This window comes from Brassica oleracea, chromosome C8 (genome assembly GCF_000695525.1).
Source record: "Brassica oleracea var. oleracea cultivar TO1000 chromosome C8, BOL, whole genome shotgun sequence".
NCBI classification, from domain to species: domain Eukaryota; kingdom Viridiplantae; phylum Streptophyta; class Magnoliopsida; order Brassicales; family Brassicaceae; genus Brassica; species Brassica oleracea.
This window is the reverse complement of record NC_027755.1, coordinates 37,675,604-37,692,915: the sequence shown is the minus strand read 5'-3', so window position 1 is coordinate 37,692,915 and position 17,312 is coordinate 37,675,604. Positions and strand designations below refer to the sequence as shown.

Here is a 17,312-nt window from a genome sequence, read left to right as displayed (position 1 = left end):
AAACACAGTAAAATACAGTGACATAGAAACACAAAGATGATGACATATACAAAGACGAAACAACAACCGAACATCAAATTAGACAAAACAAAAACAAAGAAATCAACCATGCGTGTTTCAAAACCAAACAATACAATACAATGATATCTACCAAAAGATAGTTCATATTTTCATGGAGAAAATGCACACAACACATCAAACAAACTAAACTCAAACCCGTTTTCCTCAATTTTTCAGAACATCAATTTCTCAGAACACAAAATGACGAGTGAAGAAAATAAAAAAAGAATCTTACCACGATTTCGAGAAACAGAGACAATCAACGAACTCAGTCCACCTTTTGCTTGTCTCAAACTCTCAAATCCTTCTTGATTTCCTCCCCACTTCTCAACTTCCTCATGATTTCATCTCAAACTTTTCGTTTATGGTTTGTGTTATTGAACGGAATTTCCAAAACAAAACAAAACAAAACAAATCAATTTGGGAGTGTATTTGAGGAGAGAACTTCGACAATTACGCGCCGTATATCAGATTAATGTTTACCTTTGCTATGGAAATTGGTTTCATCAGTAGGAACTAAGCTGAATCCAATCAAGACACAACACAATAGAGAGATTCGTCCAAGGGAGAACCACAGAACCAGACTGTCGTACATATATATCTCGGTGGAGGATTCTCGAGAGTTCCCAAGTCCGTGTAGATGAGATTACACAATCAAACTCGCGGCGGACCTCTGTTTCACGGTGTTCTATGGAGAAATTGAAGATGAAGAAGAAGAGGGTTCACAGAATTAGGGTTAGTAATCGAAGGGACCGTCAAATTGGGGAAAGTAAATCTGAATCTGAAAAAGTAAAGTTGGAGAGAGAATATAGGTTGGTTTTTGAAAACTCAAAAATCAGAAACTGATTAATCGGTTTTTTTTTTAAAGAAGGGAAAGTGACAGCTTAGTTAAGAAGGGTTGAGGGCATATAGGACATTGCACAAAGAGAAAGTGTGATTCCAGCAACAAGTGACCTATTGTATAATTTGAAAGACAAAAAATGTTTTAAAGAGTAAAAAATTCTTTAATATATCTAAACCAAACTAATACTCAGCTAAAATTCTGGTTCAATTCAATTATCTTATCCTAATTAACTTTTATTGTTTGTGCCCAATCCTTAGCCGTTTTGTTATATAAACCATCAAATTTTCATTATTATCTGGAAAACGACTTCTATATTTTGGTTGCGGATGCTTGCCTTGCCTCAACCTTAGTTGAAACTTGAATCCATCTATATATTTTACAATTTATATAAGATTTATTACACCGTTCTTTATGCTCAAAAATCGATCACTAGCCCTTGTTTCTTCCATCTTTTAACTCTTCCCTACCTCTCTCGCATTTTAAGAATAAACATATTGCTTTTATTAGACGTAGTAACTGGACCCATCTCTTTCCTCTATTTTCCGTCTTGGGGCTCTCTCTTTATACAACTTAAAGATCAATAATTTCTTACATAAAATAATTAAGGTTGGTTCTAGAAAAAGGCAACAGAAGGTAGGGCCAAGTGAGTTAGATAGATGAGATTAGAATCAAACGTACGAAAAAATCCAAAAGTGTGTAACCTTAGCTGTTTTCGTTGTAGAAAGTAGAAACCCCATTCATTTTTATTCCTAACCCTTGTACGCAAGCTATTCATTCGTTCGCCAATATCTTGCATGACCAAGTTGTACTAATTTTAAAATTCTATAAATAAGTGATACTCTTAAACTAATAACAAAGTCGAGCTAAGTTATGTTTTTGGTCATAGTTAATTAGTTATAGGTCACCGAACGATTCAGTTCATCAAAACAAATATGCATGTATATGTAACATCCGAGTTGAGTTGTGATATATGAAAAAGGTTTAAGAGAATTGATTTGGCTACCTATGTCACCAAAGTTGACTTATCTTTTCCGGAGCACATCCTGAAAGAACTCTAGAGTTAAGCGTGCTTGATCTGGAGTAGTGAAAGGATGAGTGACCTATCGGGAAGTGACTCGCGATAGCGTGCGAGTGAGGCCAAAGCACGGGAAAAGGTCGGGTGGTGATTACAGGGTCAGTAAACAATGATTTCGAGTCTTGGAAAAATTAACGGACCGATCGCTGGAACGGGATGGGCCCACGGACCGAGAGAACGGGCGAGGGCGGTGCATTACCCGTGGGCGGTCGAGGCGTTACAGTATAATTCTTATATATTAGATTTTTGTTTTTAACTAGGGGAAGTTTGGGGTTTGGACCTAATCTCCCCTAACCCGGAACCAGGGCTGGTCCTGAATAGAAGCAAGTGAATCATGTCCTTCAAGGCCGGCGAGACATATTTAGTTTAGGGGCCAAGAATAACCAAGAATGTTCCTAGCTCTAATGATATTGATGAACATAAATGTCTTCCGGTGATATTATAAGTTAGATTTATATATGGCTTAAACACTTGCATATGATTTTATGTTTCATAATTTGATTAAAGGCAGTCCTATTTATATATTGTTTTGGGTTGTTTTCACACATCAATTATATTAGTATAAATAACCCTTTAAGATATCATCCGTAGTACCCGACAGAACCGATACGCAATACATAATCTAGCACATTCTCTTCTCTCCTGTTCTCTCTCAATATTGCTTGACTCATCATCGTGTTTAGCAAGAGAACCAAACTAAAATCAGATGGACGTCTCAGCAGATCGAACACCTTTTAAGCGTCACTCGTCGCTTTCAACGCTTGTGGCTCACTTCTTTGGCATATTAGCCGTTGTTCTAATGCTCATATGGCTTCTCCATTACCGCGAAGGCATCGAGTATGGCTCGGACAATCCCCTTAAGATTTTAAATGTAAGTTTGTGTCTTTACAGTTTGTGTGTGTATAAATATATACTTCAAACCGTTCGGTCATGTTTTAACTAGTTTGTCATTTTTTCTAATTACTCTTTTTGGTTCGGAAATGGTTGATATATATATATAGGTGCACCCATTTCTCATGTACTGTGGATTTCTCTTCCTCGTCGGCCAAGGTAATTCAATCACGACTTAAACAAATAACAAAAAAAAAATGATTAAATGGTAGTTTTCTTCCATATACATAATATAACCAATAAAATGATTTAGGTTTCCAAAAAATTACATTCGTGATTATGCATGAATTAATTATAAAAACAACAATTGACAATGATTGTGCAGCGATGATGACGTACAAAACGGCATATGCCTCGCACCAAGTACAGAAAATGGTTCACGGTGGGCTTCACTTAATAGGATTAGTTCTAGGTATTGTCGGAATCTCCGCTGCCTTTAGATTCCACGACAAACTAAACCTTAAAGACATGGTATCTCTTCACTCCTGGATCGGCCTCACCACTTTCATCCTCCTCGGCCTCCAGGTTAATTTCAGTTCATAGACATGGATTTCAACGTTAATTAAACCATCGCTTTGTTGAAAATTTGTGGTGGTGATGTAACTTTACAGTGGCTACTTGGTGCATTCACATTCCTTGCGCCACAATCTTCATCAGGGGCAAGAGCAAGGATGATGCCGTGGCACGTCTTAGGTGGTCGGGCTCTATTTTATATGGGTATCGTCGCAGCACTTACCGGACTCATGCAGAGAGCCACGATGCTTGGTCAGAGCACAAACGCTGAGTCACGTCTCATTAACTTCACCGGCTTAGCCATTCTTCTCTTTGGCGTTTCTGTCGACTTCTCCGTCGCTCTTGGCCGTTATGGTTGACGGATTCCTATATTAGCCTACCGTTAAATTGATTTTTATGCATTGTATCATTGAATGAGTTCTTGTTTGATTGTTTGTTTTGGTGTGTAAATGTGATTGGGAGATATCTAATTGGCCCCTGAGAGTGTGATTGTTTTGATATTTTGATTCTAAATTTTACTTTTGTATGTTTTTTGCTTTGTTGTTATTTCATCTTTGATGCTTACTAAAAGTCATTATTTGCATATTTTAATTGTAGTGATATATTCCCACGTCAGAAAGCAATTTAAACGGTCCGGAAAACTTCATGCCATTACCTTTTCAATTGTCTATAGTTTTATTATCTTTCTCAAACGAATATCTTTTAAAATGTCTAAAATGATAACCCAAAATGTGTTGAGTGGTATATGTTTTAATGAAACTAGAGAAATAACAATTTAAACTTTTATATGCAAGCTCTTATCTGAAATTTTAATGTTAAGACTTAAGAGTGAATGAATTCTGCGAAGTTCACATTGAACAGGATCTCAAGCTACTAGTGTAGAAGATATAAACAAGAGATTATGTGAAATGATGTATTCCATAGAATTGTCAAATTTTCCGCCAGAATTCAAACATTGGAATATCATTCCGGTGGCAACAATCAGCAATTATGTCATCATTTCAAATCGTAGTTGTACCAAAAACCATATTTTATAATCGTACAGTCCTTCCAATTATATGTTTTATTTATTTTCAGACGCTAGGTTATTTATCTTATAGAGACACAAAAAAATGATCTTCTAACCAATATAAAAATGACAGTGATTACTGAAAATATAAGAAGTCTTTCACACCTTATTAAAGAAGAAATAGGAAAAAAGGTTTTAATAAAATGAGATTGTAATTTATTGGACAAAATAAGCAATGAATGTGTGTGGCAGCACAAATGTGGCCTGATAATTGGTATTAGTAATGCAGAGACAAGAGCTAATTAAGTCCAGAGACTAAGCATATAAATCTGTAGAGGCATTGGCTTGTTATATACCTTATAAATGTTTGTTGTGTAAATGGTAATAATAACCTGTGAGTTCGTATTGGAGTATACTGTATTTGGTTTTTGGTGTAACCTGTTCCTGTGGATTGCTTACTGCTCAAGCAACCATTCCAGGCTCTGTATATAGAAACACAAATGTAAACATATATCCATTAACTCTTTTAGTGGAGAAAAGGAAGTATGATACGATGGGAGCGGTGTTGAAAAAAATACCTTGACGCATTCAGGCAGGTCGTTATCTTTTGTTCTAACATGAACCTGCAGAGAGAGAGAGATGGAGGTTTGGATTGTGAATGTTCTGTATGTTCTTTGAGATCAAAAAGTCTTTAAGTAGTGATGAAGAGTTTGGTACCTTTATGACTCGTTGGTATGCTGAGATTTTGTTGTGTTCACTGCAGGCGAGAACTACAAGCCCGGCTGCGACAGTTGAGGGCCAAAAACAGAGTTGAGTGTGATCGGATAGTGAGGTTATAGCCAAAGATCTCGCTTTCTTTTCAACTTCTGGATTGGCTCGTGCAGCTTTTAGGTAAAACCTGAGATGTATCAATGATAATTATATGTATATTTCAGTGTGTGTGTGTGTATGTGTCTTGCAACAGAAAATAATCAAATATTGAGTAATAAAGGATTTTACCATAAGAAGTTAAAGATTGTGGGTGAGAAGCATTTGAAGTTGAGAACTTCTTGAACCAGCCACTCCATTGCCACCACTTCATGCCGGCTGTACTTTAGGTTCTGGATGTAGAAGTTCCTTCTCCGGATGCTAATCAAATGGAGAAAGTATCAGGTGAGGAGCTAAAGAAAATTGAACTATTGATATGTCATATGTGTGTGTGCAGAAGCATTTGGGAAACAGATTCCAATATTTGACACACATGACCATATAAGATTTGTATATGGAAACCATATAGTCATCTTCTTATTGAGACCATTTTACCTAATGAACACTAGAAGTCAGAGTAATGAAGATGGAACATGGTTTGTACCTATTGTAAGGTTGGTTTTCTTCAATTCTGGTGGCTAGAGTAAGACTCGCAATCCCGACTAGTACTAGGGTCCTCTCGCTCTTGAAGGTTCCTTTGCTCAGGAAACGATCCAGCAGACTAACTCCAAGAAACAACGTCTCTGGCTGAAGCTCCATTGCAGAACATTGCTGCGTATAGTCAGTGAGAAGACAAATCAGGAAAACAGAAGAACACCATACATACATTTAGAATCGTTCTTTATTAGACGGTTCAATCAAATAAATGTTCAACCTCCACAATCCATTGAACCATGATCAAGCGTAGCTGAGGGATGAAATCAGCATGATCCATCCTGGAGCAGTAAGCTTTAGCACAGTCACGCAGATGCGCATGGCTTCTCTCTCTTTCCCTAAGCCTTTGATAGCTTTCCTCAATCTCTTCATCTTCAAACCTTAACAGCTAAAACAATAATCGAGTGATGGTTTCAAGCAATTAACAACACCTTCAAGCTGTAATCAATAGCAAGAGATATGAATGCATTATACGCTTACGTCAGACTGAGTTTCACGGCTTAGATCCTCGCGAGAGGATTCGAGATCGTTAGGGATCGTGGATCTACAGAACTGTTCCTTGAACGCGAGGTACAGAGAGCGAGTATGCGAAACAGGAGAATCAGAGCTAGATCTCTCAGAGAACTCGCTGCCAGAGTCGGAGAAAACTGAAGAAGTGTAATCCGATGAGTACTGTGAAAATATCTCCGATGACTCATCCTCTTCGTCGGAGAACGTCTCCGCGCAAGCGAGATCGGAGACGAATCCGACTGTCTCAAACTCCGCCTTCGCTTCCACGTGTCCGCTCGGTTTGGAGATTTCGGTTTCTTCGTAATCGCCTCCTCCTCCTCCTCCGGTTACGCTTCCGAACTTGGAGCAAGACTCTACTCCCGATACGACGTCGCTCTCCTTATTCTCGGCAAACGTCACGTCGGATCGTGTGAAGGACGATTCGCTTACTTCGATCTCGTCTCCCTCATTCTCCTTGGTTAGCTTAGAGTATGACCTCGTGATCCTCCGAAACTTCGGATCAGCAGGTCCAGAAACTTCTTCTTCCTCTTCGATTCGAATCTTCTTCAGCTTCGAGCTCTCCTCGACTCTGCTGGAACCGCATGAGACATTGTCGTCGACTGCAGAAAGCAAATTGGAGCAGGAGTCGACGGAAGCAGCGGAGAGTGGAGAGATCAGAGCTATCTTCAGGATCGAACTCATCGACGGAAGGTTCTTCGCGGCGAACGGCGTCGCCCCAGCCTTACGCTTTGAATTCCTCGACGCGATCACCTTCATCGACGAAACTTCTCCGATGAAAATTTCAAATTCGAATTTGAAAATGGAAACTCGTTTTGGTTGGTTGGTTAGTTAGTTAGAGACTGGAGAGTGGGATGCAGTTATACTGAGAGACGTGGTGGTGATGGTGGAGAGTGAGAGAGGTTCTTTTACGCTGCGGGTAGGTCCACGTGAACGTCCTTTTCTTTCTTGTTTTATTGGTCGCAAATCGCATTCCTGGGACGCTTGTCTTCTTTGACAATCTAGATCAGCGTTTGCGTTTGAATTTATACAGTTTCTCAATGGCTGAAAACATGCGTTTGATAATTACTTCAACTGGTTGGTTGATATTTTTCAATTAGTTTCTCGCTTTTATCAGCATAGTCTAATCATTTTTTTTCTTGGGTCACGTTCACATGCAAGTTAGTCGTAGCCAGAAGCATAATCTGAGCATAATGTAGGAAATGAATTTCATTTTCTTAAAAATATTCCAAAATTTCTTTCACTTTTTGAGATGAAACTACCGAACGGCCTATATTGCCTGCCACAAGGCCCAGAACTAGTTTTTATAAATTAATTGAACTTGGGCCGCAAAGAAACTAAATTTTGAGTTATATATTTAAATTATTTTCTACTAAGATGGAGCAACTCCAATTCTACTCCATAATAGAAAACTTTAAAATGTTCTAATAGTTTAACAAGTTTACATTATTATTTCCATATCTATATATATAAATTAGACATTTTCCCTTCTTCTGACAAGTGCCAGGGGATTTACTGCCACGTGTACTTTTTATTTTTTTCATCAAAATTCACATGTTTGTTATATTAAAAAAATACCGATGGAACTTGAATAATGCAAAAACTCAGAAAATTAGAATAAATAAACAAATAACAAAAGAAAGCGAAATTTTCGAATCTAATATAATTTATGAGAATTTTAGTTATCTAATCGTTCTCGCACGAAGAATCATTATATGAAATTTGATAATTATTTTATTGGTCAGTAAAATTCAAGATGAATAAATAAATAAGTAAAATAATATAAATAATTTTAAATATTTAATTTATGAACAACTAAAAATAATATTAACTTTCACTATTTATTATTTTTTACAATTTTCAATTTTTTTAATTTACAAATTAAATATTTATTTCACTATTAAAAATCATAAAATAACTAAACTAAGAAGAAGAAACTAGAGCACAACATATGGTCTAAAACTAAAACCTCCACAACCACAGAAAAAACGCAAAATTCCATAATAATACTAACTCAATAAAGATCCGAAGCTGAAAAGAGATTAAGAATGAAGACTAAATTACCCCATCTTACCATAGAGTGTTTTAGCTAAAATAATCAGAAGTCAGAAAAAATCACAAAGATAAAATCTGAGACAAAGCAATCCTCCGAACACAAATGTGTGTGATAAAGTACCAACGCAAAGAACCAAGAAAGCGAGTCAGAAGAAAAATAATGACCAAAACGCCAAAGTCAGCACAAAGTAGGAAGGCATATGCCTAAAGCCCAGCCACCAGCTAAGAAGTAAGAAGCACCTCACAAACTAAAACAAGACGTACATGCCAGCGAAGAACCACAAAACTCTGGATAAAAAGGACCAAATTTCTATGAGATTAACTCCGTACACCTATACCAAGGGAAACATGGAAAGAAAAGAAACAACCTGAGGGAGTGAGAATGGAAGCCAACCACCGAGAAACCAGAGCTCAAGCTTGATACCATAAACAACCTTCCAAGCCCACTGAGCATACACGGAGAAAAACACTATCCAAAACTAGAGTGGCAAACATGACAGAAATGAGAGCTACTAGAGACGCGAGCAGCAATGAAAACTGCAACGAGATGAGAGAACAACGAGGGAATGGAAAACAAAATGAAATTAGCAAACCGTAGAACCGTACTCAAGCTATGAAAGAGAGAAACGAAGTTAGATCACCGAAAAACAAAATTTTAAAACCAAGACGAGCAGCGACTATCGACGTCAAGCCAACGACGAGGAAAAAACATCAACGACGCCTAAACTCTGACCCAACCCAAGAAGATGTAGTTTCCAACATCAGCCAAAATTTAAGGAAGAAAAGGAGCAATCAATATTGACCGAAACAACCTAGAATGCAGTGAGAAACAACCGAACAACTTGGAACTCATAGACCCGATCTACAACAAATATGAGATAATCTCACAGGACAAGACGGACAATAAGAACTCTACTCCAAAACATAACAATCATTCTTGGGAGAAGCACCGATGAGGTAAACGAAATACAAAGATGATGATAGGTAAGGTCAAAATATGGAGATATGGCAAAAAAACATCTCAAAAAAATAATGTTCAAAATTTTGAAAATAAAATAAAATATAATTTTGACTCTGAAGTCGTTAATCTTAGAATCAACAAATGTATAAATGCAAAGTTATTGAAATTAAATATGCTTTATATGAGAGGCTCACGTCACCACTAACAAATACTACCATATACACAACAACATATTATTGAAAAAACAAACACAAAATATATTAACATATCACCAACTACTACATAATACAGTAAAAATATCAAATAATGCTTTTAACAAATAAAAACGACTACATGATTACATCATCCAGAAAACTCATACTTATCAACAATAAAACAATTTCCCGCGGACACCCCCTAGTTAAAACTAAATTTCACTTCAGTTTTACTCCATTTAAAAAATAATAAATAAAACAAAAATTACTTTTTTATGGAGTAATCCAAACTTTATTTTGAAATAAAAAATGAAGTTGGATTGAAAATGTTTTGAAGCTATTTTATTCTGATCCAACTTTTAAAAATTCAATATCCAACAGATTTGGATTAGAGTTTAGCATATGAACACAACTTAATTACAAAATCTCCCTCCACTTTAATATTGGGATATGTTCAAAAATCATACTTAATTAGTTGTCTAAATATGGTGTGCAGAGATCCATATGTAACAGATGAAGGACACCGATTTAATCAGGTCAAGCCTATGTAGTCCCAATCTCTCCCTTTGACAAATTGTAATATTTTCCTAGTTAAACCAATCTTTTAACAGAAAAGCATCTTTTTCAAACAAAAAATCCTATATTTTCCTTGCACACAGTTTCACCTAGACAAAAAAAAAATCCCACTTACTATAGAATTTATCAAAACCTGCATAATCATGAAGGAACCTCCCAGTTTTCGTTGATCTTAAGTGAATAATTTAGATGTAATTATATATAAATATGTCACAAATTCCATATGTATTTCTTAATTGTTTGAGGTGCGAGAGAGATGAGAATGAATCAGGAGAAGAAAACGTGTCTCGATTCTGGCCAATGGTTCCATGCGATGCTAAAAAATGCGAGAAGATGTGTCTTGACTTTTACGGTCCACCTGTTTCCGCTTACTGTGATAAACCCGGATCATCAAACGCTAATTGTGCATGTCTTTCACAGACTGTTAGGTCTTTTGATCGGTGTATCTCATTGTGTATTTTTTTACCCAGAAATAAGTAATGCAACAACCGTTAATTACTTTGTTCTAAGACACATAAATAGCCGCACGCATCCTAATGGTTTATGCGCATTGTCTAAGTCTTGGAAGAAGAAAGCGTCAACAGTTTGTCTTTGTTTATAAGGAGTATTGTATAATTTACTATACTTTTCCATAAACTTTTATTTTTCTTAAATGCAAAGCAGGAGGGCGTGATATATATAGTACATTTTCTCAGATTGTGATTGCCGTTAATCGATTCTACAATAGCGTTTCTGAAAACGCAGCACAATAAAACACGAGTACACTAGTAATTTCACAATTTGGAAAATGCGTTTTGACATAATAGCACCGAAAGAGTTGTCATGTTTCCCCCTTATTAAGGGGGTGGTGATGAGAGAACAATGTCGTTTAGCTGAGTGTACACTGCATCTACAAAACGGTGCGCTTCGATAAGAGGCTTCTCCATGGCTTCCTTCAGCTCCCGTAGAGTCGAGCAATACGCTTCCTATAGGTGAATAATATTAGTTATATATATCATTATTTTTTCTTCGACAAAATTCAATTAATTAGATATAGGTGAAATTTTAAGAAAGATGCAAAAACGACATGTAAAAATGTTGTTTGTTGTGAAATATATTTAATTTATAGAAAATAATATAAAAGGAGAAGAATAACCATGAATTGATCAAGGTCTGAAGAGGTAGCTTCGAGGGAAGAATCAGGGTCGAGAGAGAGTTTGGTTAGGTCAAGATCATCCGCTGTGTTCATAATCTCAGGTAAGTCAAAGTCGCCGGAACACACCTGCAGGTTGTTGTGGATCCCGATATGTTAGAGATTAAATCAATTATTTTAACAAAGCAAAATAGTTTAAGAAAAGAGATATAGAGATAGAGAACTGGACCTTTAAACAGCTGAGATGTGATTGAAGAAGAAGTCCATACAGAGGGTGGCTTGAGATTCTCTTCTTAAGAATCTCGTCTTCTTCTTTTGTAATCTTATCAATATCCTGTTTGATGTTTTCTAAAAAACTGTTCTCACCTTTCTTCACCTCCATGTTTCAATCGTCTAACACATAAGCTCTACAAGCCCACATCATTTATAGAGTATAGAGCCATGTAACCTATTTGGGAAGCTAGGGTTTTAAGATTACTTTTTGGTCTGTTTGTCGGTCCATGAGACTCTTATTTTCGTTAGAGCTAGCACGTTTTTTAGGAGCTTATTAGTAGGGGTTATTGGTTGTTGAATTTTAATGGATTTGAAAATCCTAACTAAATCTAGTGTTATTGGTTTTATGATTTTCAAATCTGTATTAAAATCATGTGTTATTGGTTTAATGATTCATAAATTCTATATCAAATCATGTGTTATTCAATCGTACGGATTTACTAATATATTTGATTTTATAATGGATTTGAATGGATTTGTTTGGATTTTTTAGTTAAAAATACAAAAATTCAAATCCGAGAGAAAACCTCCAGATTTGCATATTTTACTTGGATTTATAAATACTATATAGATTTCTAAATCAATCAAAATATACAAACCAATAACACCCCCTTAGGTTTTTAAGCAGAATATAAGTAGGGGTTATTGGTTGTTGTATTTTAATGGATTTGAAAATCCGAATTAAATCTAGTGTTATTGGTTCTATGATTTTCAAATCTGTATTAAAATCATGTGTTATTGGTTTAATAATTCATAAATTCTATATCAAATCAAGTGTTATTCAATCGTACGGATTTACTAATATATTTGATTTTATAATGGATTTGAATGGATTTGTTTGGATTTTTTAGTTAAAAATACAAAAATTCAAATCCGAGAGAAAACCTCCAGATTTGCATATTTTACTTGGATTTATAAATATTATATGAATTTCTAAATCAATCAAAATATATAAACCAATAACACTAATCTGTCTCTTAATTTTTAACTAAAAAGCTAAGAATCGGTTTAAGAACCGGTTCTTAATTTTTTTAGTTAAAAGTTAAAAGACGGGTTCTTATATTCCGATAAGAACTTCACCCTAAGAACTCTCAATGTCCCCAATGTTCTTACATATATTTATTGTACATAATATATAATATTCATATAATATGATTACATCAGTCACTGGTCAACGGTAACACCATACGGTCAACATGTCACATATATACATTGATATATTAAGCTGTTGTTGGTATTCATATTAAGAAAACATAACTATATGGCCATTTTATTTATTAAAAATGAATACTCTCACAATTAACTGTCATGTGAAGATAATAATTAATCAAGAAAATAGGGTGGAAATAAAAAGGAGTGATGAAGCGAAAGGAGAGGGAAGAGTGGAGGAACAGTGGAGGCAGAAAAGGGTGAAGCATTATTGTGTTATTGCTTACGAAAGCACTTTGAGTCAGACTGTCGATACATAGAGTTATGCACAAGTCTCATTGCTTCTATTTTTGTTTCCATCGTGTTGCCTAATAATATTTGCTAATGAATTCTGTTTATAAGGAATTCTATATTAAAAACGAAAGGAAATAAGAAAATGTTTGTATAATTTATTTTATTTGCAAGTAATTTTAAAATGCAATTGAACGAATATTTGGACAAATAACTTGTCTATACACGATTATATATTTTATATATAGTTAGTTTATATGATAAACATGAAAAATATGGGCACATGCATCTCTAAATCCATGCATCTGCATATTACAAGCTTACATAATTAATAAATGATCTGAAATTTACAATATCTATACTTTGATGGCTATTTGGTATGCTTTTGTATACTAACATAAAAACGCTTTAAATAATGATAGAAACAATAAAACAGCACATAACGAAATGTTGATTAGATTGACCTCTTGATATGTATCCTTTCACAGCAAAAGAGATAGCTAGAAAAGAAGGTCATCTTGATATCGTAGGCCGATGATCTAGGAGTGATTATATTCGTGAGTTACTGGGACTGATCTTAACATATTTGCAAAATCTTGAATATTTGGAGGAGAGAGAGCAACAAAGCTGGAAAGAAAAAAGAGAATCAAAAGAGTAAACAGTGAGAAGATCATAAATAGGAACATAACTGTTGTACCAATGGGACAGTTCCATTTTTGATGAGTTATGTATTTGCCAGTTTCGGTGCCCCAAAACCCTATTATTGATCTCTGGATAACGACCTTTCGTGCTATCCACTTTAGTCTTTTCTTTGAACACATTGAAAAATAAGTAAATTAATCCCATCCACAATTATCACATTGAAAAATAAGATCTTAAGTTACCTCATTTATTGGCCTCTTGATCAAAGCTGAAACCCAAAATTAATTTCCATACAGTCTTACGTTACTTCATAGATTATTTTTTTGGTGTAATTCTTTTTTGGTGTAAAACTTCATTGATTATTTATCTTTTGTTAAAAAAGGTTACTTCATTTGTAATGGGCTACGCTCCAAAAAACTAAACCTCTGGTTTCTTGATTTATGCTGAAGACTACAATCTCCATACAAAATACAAAATATTTCTAATTTTGACACCAAAAAGATATGTAGCTATTAGGTATCAATCAATCCTTAATATTTTAATAACTGGAAAAAAAAATTAGAGATACATATTTGTATGAATGTTTTTAGAAGACAGCAGAAGAATAACAAAGGTAAAACTGAACATAATATACCGAGAAGCTTGGTTTAATAGTTACAACTGTTGGATTATCTAGAAGATGTTTAAGGGGTCCTAATTTCAAGCCCTGTTAGAAGGTATTTTCTCCAAAAAAATGTTTTTAATGGTTTGAACATCGTGCTCTATGAAGATGTATGGAATCACCAGAACGGGATCTGGATATAGCCGCATAAAATATTGACAGACCCCCGAAAATTTTAGAGTTTTTTATATGACCCCAAATTACAAAATAAAAGATTGTTAAAGTTTTAAAGAAATGTTTATAGCTCCCAAAATCTCATATCTGGCCTAGACATAACAAATACCAATCATGCTTGTGGTTCTGAACTTCTGATACTGGAATCTAACATTTGATAAACAAAAGACTACAATCTGAAACCCATCAACACATCCTAATTCTACTACTGCTAGTCAAAACAATGTATAGCTCTTTCAGAATTGCTCCTCTGAGAACATCGGTGTTGCTCAAAGACAAATCAAACTCAACTCTTTCCTATGAACTAGAAGCAACACCAATACCCCTAGAATCATTCTTACTCATCCCATGTTCATCAAATCTGAAGCACAAGAGATTTCCTGATATAACACCTTGCTCCCAACACACACACACGTATTTAATACACCATAATTATTAATTGGGCCGTAAAGGGCCTTGCATGTTAAGTTAAATTCCAATCAGTATTATTATATGAAAAGGCCTGGCCCACTAATTGGAGTTGGTTCTGCATGCAAATTAAACTAAAACAAAAAAACGAACAACTAAAGACGCGTCCTCGCGAAAGCTGGCGTTCACACAGACGCTACTCGTAAAATTAGATAATGAGAAGGACCAAAATCTTGTGGTATAGTATCATAAAATGGGTTCTAAGTTCTAACAAATAGTATTTTAATATAATTTAAGTTTACTGTTGCAAAAAGAATTGGACTAATTAGAAAATAACAAGGTATATATGGTAATATGGGATTACATGAGTATTTCATAAGAGACTCCTTCTCATTTATTCTTTCATATTTTTTACAATTTTTAATGTTGAAATACTCTTTGAGAACCTCCCATTAGAGGTGTTTGGATTGAGATCATATCCGGGGACGGACTCACATAAAAGATTGTGATCACTTGACATCACAAATATAATATTTGTGTTCACTAGTTTGATAGATGTATAATTGGTTTAAAAGGGTATAATGAACCCTCAAATCTGGGTTCGATAACCCTCTATGACCTTTTTATAATTTTGTACCCCTCGTCACTGATCATATCATCAATCTTAATGATAGATAGTTGCACCTTTTTGTGTGTCAATTGTATGTATCCATCCTTACCTTAAAACAAACCACCAAACCCCATTCTCACTCAACCACTTATTAAAATGGTACAAAAACCCAAATAATATCGAGTAGAGAGGTAACTAGTTGCAGATCTAATGTGAACTTTTTTGTCACTATACCGACATAATAACATGTATCCCTTCTGCGTGTACGCAAATCTGTATAGTCACATCAGCTAAATGGTGTGTGTGTGAAGACAAAACTGGTTAAGTAAGAAGAATAAGAGGCAACTTCTTATGTTTGTTCTGTAGATGTTTTAATTACGTAAGAAAGTGACGTTGGACATTGCTATCCAATTTCATAAAAAATCAGTCAAACAAGTTTCGAAATAGAGTCATGTTCATATTACATTCAGTGTTATCAGTAGCATTGGGGTACTGGTACTAGCACGGGTTAATTGACCGTACAGACTACTTCTCCCCCGAACGAATATAATTTATATAATTGATATTCACAATTGAGATAAACGGTTATTGCGTTTAAGTACAGTTTACCAATATTCATAACATTTATAGAATGATCAAATCTCGCATATGGAACCTAGAATATAGACGACGAAATACAGAGGAAAAAATGGCAAATACTACAGTAAAGAGAAGAAAAGCTTATTTGATTAGTTGTGAAGCTCATATGCAAATTGTTAAATATAAACCGATATAGGTTTGACTTGTGGTATGACATTTGAAACATTCTTGTTCTTGAGACGCGGGTTCAATGGTCAAAGCTTTTTGTTTTGTTTATTTAATGGAACTATAACAACAAAACATTTTATTTTTTTATATTTAAAATTACCAAGTACTAGTTCAAATTTAAATAAAAAAGAAAAAGATAAAAATAGGACTAAATCAAAAACGTTTTTGTTCACAAACTAGCATTCAAGGTCAAAAGTCACAAAAATAGCACTTAATGTTTTATCAAAAGTCACAAACTTAGAGTTTAGAGTTAAAGGGTGGGGTTTAGGATTTAGGGTTTAGGGTTTAGAGTTTGGAGTTTATAGTTTAGGGTTTAGAGTTTAGGGTTTACGGTTTAGGGTTTAGAGTTTAGGGTTTAGGATTTAGAGTTTAGGGTTTAGGGTTTAGAGTTGAGAAATGAGGTTTTGGGGATAAGATTTCAAATTTTGAAAAATAAAAAAATTAAAATTTTCAAAGGATAAACTTATTTTGGTCATTTTAGTTTTTGAGTGCTATTTTTGTGATATAAACTTAGAAATGTGCTATTTTGGAGATTTGCCTTAAATAAAATGTATTACAGTCATTTTTTGGGTCAAAGTATTACAGTCAATAAAATCATATTTAGTACTTCCTCCGTTTCAGATTATTTGTCTGTTGGTAAAATTTTTGTTTCAAAATAAATGTCGATTTATAATTTCAATGCAAAATTTATTGATTTTATATTTTAATATATTTTTAATTGGTTGAAACGTGGTTAAGTGTATTGGTAATGATGTTTTTATCTAGTAAATATATAAAATTAAATGTTTTTTTAATCTGTGTGCCGAAGTCTAAAACGACAAGTAATCCGAAACGGAGGGAATATCCCCTATATATTATTTGTGAAACATTACAACTTCTTTTTGTAGCCACATGTCATCACTAGGATGATTCTTAGAATTACTAGAGAAATAAGTTGGTCCATCTAATTATATAATAAACTTTTTATTAAACTAACCATAAATTCATTATTAATGTCAATTATTATTTCTTTAAATAAAGATTACGGAATTGCCTAATGTGGGTAAAGTATATATGACAATTAAATGATTTTGAATAAA

General features: G+C 34.5%; 3 protein-coding genes across 3 annotated transcripts; 1 reads left to right on the top strand and 2 right to left on the bottom strand.

Moving 5' to 3' along the window:
• The first annotated feature begins 2,231 nt into the window (after positions 1–2,231).
• LOC106310230 (probable transmembrane ascorbate ferrireductase 3) lies at positions 2,232–3,968 on the top strand. Its single transcript, XM_013747463.1, has 4 exons — positions 2,232–2,850; positions 2,981–3,029; positions 3,196–3,395; positions 3,482–3,968. Exons 1-4 carry the CDS (start codon positions 2,686–2,688, stop codon positions 3,740–3,742), a joined length of 675 nt encoding a protein of 224 aa, XP_013602917.1. The 5' UTR covers positions 2,232–2,685; the 3' UTR covers positions 3,743–3,968.
• Positions 3,969–4,572: 604 nt separating this feature from the next.
• On the bottom strand, positions 4,573–7,127 carry LOC106310673 (cyclin-SDS-like). Its single transcript, XM_013747902.1, has 7 exons — positions 6,274–7,127; positions 6,014–6,181; positions 5,744–5,910; positions 5,392–5,520; positions 5,110–5,290; positions 4,971–5,015; positions 4,573–4,874 (listed from the first exon to the last, which is right to left on the bottom strand). The coding sequence occupies exons 1-7, from the start codon at positions 7,057–7,059 to the stop codon at positions 4,848–4,850; spliced, it is 1,503 nt and encodes a 500-aa protein (XP_013603356.1). The 5' UTR covers positions 7,060–7,127; the 3' UTR covers positions 4,573–4,847.
• A 3,541-nt stretch (positions 7,128–10,668) lies between these two features.
• LOC106311030 (homeobox protein knotted-1-like 12) lies at positions 10,669–11,694 on the bottom strand. Its single transcript, XM_013748260.1, has 3 exons — positions 11,448–11,694; positions 11,222–11,347; positions 10,669–11,051 (listed from the first exon to the last, which is right to left on the bottom strand). Exons 1-3 carry the CDS (start codon positions 11,598–11,600, stop codon positions 10,923–10,925), a joined length of 408 nt encoding a protein of 135 aa, XP_013603714.1. The 5' UTR covers positions 11,601–11,694; the 3' UTR covers positions 10,669–10,922.
• Positions 11,695–17,312: the final 5,618 nt, after the last annotated feature.